Genomic DNA, 6,419 nt, shown 5'->3' with positions numbered 1-6,419 from the left:
TAAAAATTTTTTTGAAAAATTACAACAGTGCATGTTTTATTAAATAAAATAATTTTGTCTCACGGAGAATGCAATCGAAAACAAAAAAAAGCATCATGCTAACAGTAATTTACTCGTCTGAGAATAATTTCATCAAAAAATAAGCTAATAATCATGAGTGTTAATTAAATGCAAAATTTCATATTATATATCAATCTGTTTAGTTATGATATCAAGCTTGATGAGGATGGTTCTACATCTGACATTAGTTATTAATTTTTGTTAAAAGAAGAAAGCTTTGTTTCACATATAAATTAATATTTTCCATAAGCATATAGATGTCTCGAATCGTAAAATGTTCTAAATAAAAAGCTAAGATGGATAGAAATTTAATATTTATAGTGTTTTGTATCCCTTGAAAAATATTCTTAATAAAATAATAATCAATCAAATTTCAAATTCAGATTTTTAATCAAAAATGTGATTCTTTAAAAATTTATTTCTAAGCAGAAATAAATAGGTAAATCACTTATATTTATCAAAGATCATCGGTTAATAGCAAGGTTTCAAAGTCAAGAGCATACTTTTTAAACAGGAAAGAAAATCACATTTTCAATAGATAAATTTTGCTTGCACAGTTTACATAGTAAATACCGCTAAAAGTCATGTGAGCAGATTATGTAAAAAAAATAATAAAAAATATCATCAGAAATATAAAGACATTATTTTTACAACAGTTTTTCAAATGACCACAAACAATATAATAAATTTTTTTATTAAAATGATTTTCAATAAATAAAAATAAAATAAAATAAAACAGTAAAATTGAAAACATTTTTGCAGTATTTAATTTGATTATAATTGGCCTCTTAAAAACGTGTAACTGAAGGAAACACACTGAATCTTTAGTTAAAAAAATTATATAAATTTTTTTTTAATGCTTTATATAACAATGTGAAAATTTATTAATGACATACGGTGTGTAATACGTACTTAATAAAATTTCGCTTATGATTAAAACAAAATCAACTTATAACATATTTATAATTTTTCCGAACTAATGATAAAAAATTCCTTCAGTTCAAAAATATAAACAATGTTAAGTTGCTCTCAGTTTTTCGAATTCCAAATTTTCTTATGAAAATTACATAAAAAGCTGACTTAATATTAAATTTACACCCACTGTTTATTATATATAAAACTATTTATAATTATTAAACTAATTTTAAGTTTTAAAGCAAAATTATGTTTTAAATTTTGCTTATTCAGAGTATTTGTGACATCTTTTACGCATTTATTTGAAAACTTGATTATAACAATTAAAAAAAGGATTTTTTGAACTTCAAAACCTTTTTTTTTGTTGCGTTGCATAAACTAAAAGAAAAAAAGTGTTGAGATTAAGTCAATTAACATTTAAGATAGCATAAAAAAATTAATAATTTGAAAACGCTAGTTAGGGCTTATTAAAATAATATTGTTTTGAAAACCAAAATCAAGCTAAAATTAAAAATTACAATGATGCAATTTCTAAAGCATCTATTAATAACTTTTAAATTATTCTACAAACAGTTTACACAGTAACAGCAAATACAACGATAACACACCAACAATCATCTATATACAATATACAGACAGTTTCCACAACATTTTATTAAAAATTATGTACAGCAGCTAATGATACTTTTTTTTTATGAATTTAAAATATGACTCAGTCAGAAATGCCCAATATTAGAAGATAACTAAAAATGTCTCATAACTCAACTTTTTTATAAATACTGAAAAATGATCTTCTAACTCGGCAGTTCGACTATGAAGAAATTTTTTTTACTATGAAACCTTAAGTGATTGAGATTCTTTTGGCGGAGCCTCATGCTTATAAATAAAATTAGTAATTGTGATTATGAGAACCAAAGAAAGACTAATTATTTTGATAATATTTAATGTAAAGAATTAAATGTTTTTCAATAATCGAATTTAGTTCTAAAATTATAGGTTTTATATCGAACAGTTGAATTCGAAAGCTTGGAGTGAAATTTAGTTAAGTTATGAATTTTATTTCGGTGACTGCGTAAGCTAAAAATGAATGAAGAGCACAAAATTTTATTTTATAACCTTCGTTGAACAGCCGACCCAACGTTTTGGGTTTACGACCATGAATGTTCAACTCCGTAGCCTTGTAATTTTGAACCCAATATAGCCTTCTGGCCTTCGTGGAAGACTTTTTGATGGAACTAACCAGCATTTGCATTATATGGAGAGGAAAGCCACGATAACCTCCCACTGTTAACCTGACGGCAAGGAGACTCTAACTCATGATCCGTCTGCCACTGAGGATATTTTACATCAGCACTGTGGTTGATGCAAGGCGGATGTGTAATTCGTATCGACCAGCCGTCACTGGGTTCAGCTGATTGGAATGTCGAACGCTCTATCTCCTGAGTCATCAAGGGTAAAGAATACTAAATTATAGTTTTCAAAACAAGATGTAGGCCGGAATAGATTGGTTGGTAGGGCGTCGGGCCCATAACAAAGACTCCCCGTTCAGTAAATGGTTACTGGTGCACGTTAAATCCCTCGGGTTACAAAGTCCTCCATGTTTCCAATACAAATTATACCTTTGAGGGTACGGAATTGGAGATTGATTGTTCTCTGGTTCAGGTTAAAATTTGTGATCTGTGGATGAATGAATGGATGTATGAATGCCTTATTAACGGATTGTAAGGTGCGTGTGGCTGAAATCATATTCTTGGCCAGAGATGGCGCCACTGAAAGACAAGAAACGCACCCTCTGCCTTAAAATTCGCTTGGCTTCACCAAATGGGCTTGCTGATATTGGCAATGGCATTAGAAATAACAACAATAAAAAAGAACTTATAAACACTGAGAATGGTTATGTGAGCAACATAATTCTTAATTCTAGGATTTGGTCATTTTATTTTAAATTGAAAGGTTCGATGAGTTATCATCTAGTAATTTCTTTTTTTTTTATAAATACATAATCTTTTCATAAATTTTTTAATATTTCATCATTGAAAGTAATATTTTTTGAAATGAGTTCTTTTTTTTATTGATATTTTACTTAAATAATTTTAATAAAAATAACCAAAATATGAAATAAATGATGGAAATGTTTGGATATAAAAATAATAAATATTCTTATTGGAAACTCTGTAAGCCTTCCACGAAACACTAGAGTTCTGTTCTAACTAATGCTTTCTTTTAATTTAAAAATAGATTGGTCTAAAATTCTGCAAACAGAGTTTATAATTATTTAAACTGTATAAAAACAGCAAATGAAAATAATTTTTTCCATAGTATTTAAGTTCATTAAAAAGCTCTATCTTCTGTATATTTGAATAGAAATACTTTAAACTATGCTTATAGGTTCTGCACAGTACAATATGTATTTCAACATACATTTTAGTAATTCAAAAGTGTCTTCATGCGCTTATTTTTTCTTATATAAAAATAATGCTTTAAACCTAGAAAAATAAATAAAATTTTTTGAGCAAAGTTTTCTGATGCATAAATGATGCATTTTTGATATCGTTTGCAGGACTTCCGTTTTAAAATAAATTTGTGGCTAAGAAGATACTTTTATAGTTAAAAATTACTTCATTCCATTAATGCCTCCTTTTAAAAGTATTTTTACCATTATCAAACGCTTACTTGTACTTTAAAAATTTGTATAGACTAAATTTTTTACGTTGGTGAACACACAAAACATATTTTGCAATAAAATTCTAGAGCAGAGAGCTTTGTAAACTACGGCTAGCTTAGTTACAATGGTAATTTTGAGAAGTATCAAATTCTATTGGTAGAGATAGAGGAGGGGGGAAGCAATGAAAACAAATGTGGGGAAAGAAAGAAATGGTTTCCGGTAGCTTAGCTCTGTTCGTTCGCATTAGCTTTCCGTTTCTTCGCAAAATGGTAGCGAAATTTAACTTAGAAATTTCACTTTTAAAAATAGACTTTCAGTTTCACTAATAATTGAGATGTTTTTATTTGAAGTATTAATTGTTTTACTGATACAGAATAGTTGTTACAATTTAATCAATAAGATTTTCTTGTTTCTTATAAATCTTATAGTTTTTCAAAAAAGAATGTTTCTTGAAAGTTTTACAATATTTGCTCTAAATTTCGAATCAGCATTTATACCCTGTGGTACATTAAACTGAGAAAATTCTAAGGAAAAAAGTGCAAATTGAAAACAATTTTGTAAACTACTAGAAAAGACAAATAATTTTTTTAGATTTGCATAATCCCCGTTATTAATATAGGCGATCGCAACGCTCGATTACGCCATCTGGGTAGAAGATCGGTTCCATGCATTTGGCCCTTCCCCCTTCCCACTCCTCTTCTTTTCAGTTGCATAGGAATGTATAGTTTGTCTACGGTAAGAACTCCCCCGCCACAAAGTCTGAGGCCGTTTGCTGCTATGGAAACAAGAACAGTGCATTTTAGGGAGGGTAGCTTCTCTTCACTCTAGGGCTAACACAGTAGACTGGAGAAAAAGATTCCCTTTCTCTTGCTGACCCTAGTAATAACCCCTAAACAATTATCCCACACCCCTACTTGGAATAGTTATACCTCGTTGCCATAGTCACCACCACGGGTCCAGACAAATGGCTAGGGGAGTCCTTACTTTAGACAAACTATATTACGATATTTTTACTTATCTTAATATTTTTCGTATTGAATTGTTAAAAATATTTTTTAAAACTTCCATGACGCTTTATTTCAAAACTATGTATCATGAAATTTTCAGTCCCATATAGTTTCCTAACTTAAAAGATTTTTATCTATTTAAAAATCAACTAACGTACTTCCTTCTTCTATGACTCTTCACACGATAATGGTGAAAGCACGTTAAGTGTTGCCATAGTTAGAGAGTTCTGCTCTACGCCACCTGCAGCCCATTTCAATCGCCTCTATAATTTTCGTTTACATTTATTACTACATGTCTATTAGAGGGTTGTGGGAAAATTTTCCAACAAAGTTACGTTCTCAGTGGTAAAAAGTTTAAGAATCTCTGATCTACTACAATTTCTTACCATATAACTGTAGATAACATCATCGTGATCAATGAAGAATGAATCTGAGTTCTACATCAAACATATGATCATAAGTATTCCATCAAAGGATATACAAAATTTACAATTGATTTTTACAATAACAATATTTTCTAAGATTTGGATAAGTATCATGGATACAGTGTTCTTGATTGGCATACATGTTTACACGACTGAGTTCAAACTCTTTAACCAGAAATTGGTTACTACTCGTGATGTGTTTCACTGATGCTTCGTATATGCCATCACTAGGCGAAGCTCTTAATTGTACTTGGTAAATGAGTTCTGTGACTTCTGTATTGTCAGAGAATTCTCCGATGAAGCCGTCTCTATCGGCATTTTTCTTAAACTTTAAAAGTGCTTTATTTGGTAGAAGTTTCTCAATGCGCGTAACTTCTTTCAGTTTAAGTATTTCGCAAACGTTTCGTTGAACCTCAGTAAGTTTATTTATAAAATCTATCACAGCTTGGCCAACATTTGTGGCCACGGGATATCCCGGAGACATTTTTGTCCATGACAAACAGGCGCACCAGTGAGGTTCAATTGAAGCCATTGAGCAAGTTCTCTAAAATAAAATAAAGTCAAACGATTAATAAGAGATTCATAGAAGAGAATAAACAATAGTTATTGCTGCTATTATATTTGAGTATTCCATGTTATTATGTGATTTTGTCAACTAGCTAATCAACCAAAACCAAACCAAATCCAATTAGCAAAAACCAAATGCTAATTACAGAAAAACGCGGTAGCAGAAATTGCTAGTGACATCTAATGGCTTGGATTTCGATCTTCTTTTCGTCTCTTTCACGTAATTTTTTAAATTCCGATATTTTAAGTACGATTTTATTACGAGTTAGAATTATCACTTCTTGACGCTCTTCATTAACGAGGATTCTATCGTTAAACCTCATCGTTTTCCAATAGTTATTTATCGTTTTTTCGGCGATCTCCACAAGATTTTTCAAACTTTAGTATTTTTAATATAATATTGTGACACCTGAAGCTCGAATTCGAGTAATCACTTTTTGAAGCGCATGATTATTATTCCGTCGTTAATCCATGTTATTTTCTGATCGTTTTCTCTGCAGTTATTTCAGCTGTTTTACGTTTTTACGGTATTTTTACATGGTTATCCAAATTCCTATATTTTTCATACAATGTTATTACGTCACGCGAATTTGAGATTTGAGTAATAATTTTTGATGTACTCAATTTGCGATGATTTCATCGTAAATCCAAGTCATTTTTCGATCGTTATTATTATTATTATTATTTTGAGTTATTTATCGTTTTTTCGGCAGTTTCAACATGGCTGTATCAACATAATTAAACTTTTCTTTTACAGATTTTCTTATGCGATATTTCGAT

The 6,419-nt window shown here is 29.8% G+C and overlaps 1 protein-coding gene across 3 annotated transcripts in view; it reads right to left on the bottom strand.

Annotated features, from left to right (window-relative positions):
• Nucleotides 1-426: 426 nt before the first annotated feature.
• Nucleotides 427-6,419, bottom strand: part of LOC107437562 (uncharacterized) — a 54,956-nt gene continuing 48,963 nt past the window's right edge. For all 3 annotated transcript variants that reach the window (XM_016049617.4, XM_016049618.4, XM_071178650.1), the window contains exon 6: nucleotides 427-5,616. In XM_016049617.4, the coding sequence (XP_015905103.1) occupies nucleotides 5,134-5,616 (483 nt within the window). In that variant the 3' untranslated portion in view covers nucleotides 427-5,133. The remainder of the gene's footprint in view (nucleotides 5,617-6,419) is intronic.

The sequence above is a fragment of the Parasteatoda tepidariorum genome, chromosome 3, assembly GCF_043381705.1.
Source record: "Parasteatoda tepidariorum isolate YZ-2023 chromosome 3, CAS_Ptep_4.0, whole genome shotgun sequence".
Taxonomy (NCBI): domain Eukaryota; kingdom Metazoa; phylum Arthropoda; class Arachnida; order Araneae; family Theridiidae; genus Parasteatoda; species Parasteatoda tepidariorum.
Note: the sequence above shows the minus strand (reverse complement) of the source record. Positions and strands in the feature narration are given on the sequence as shown.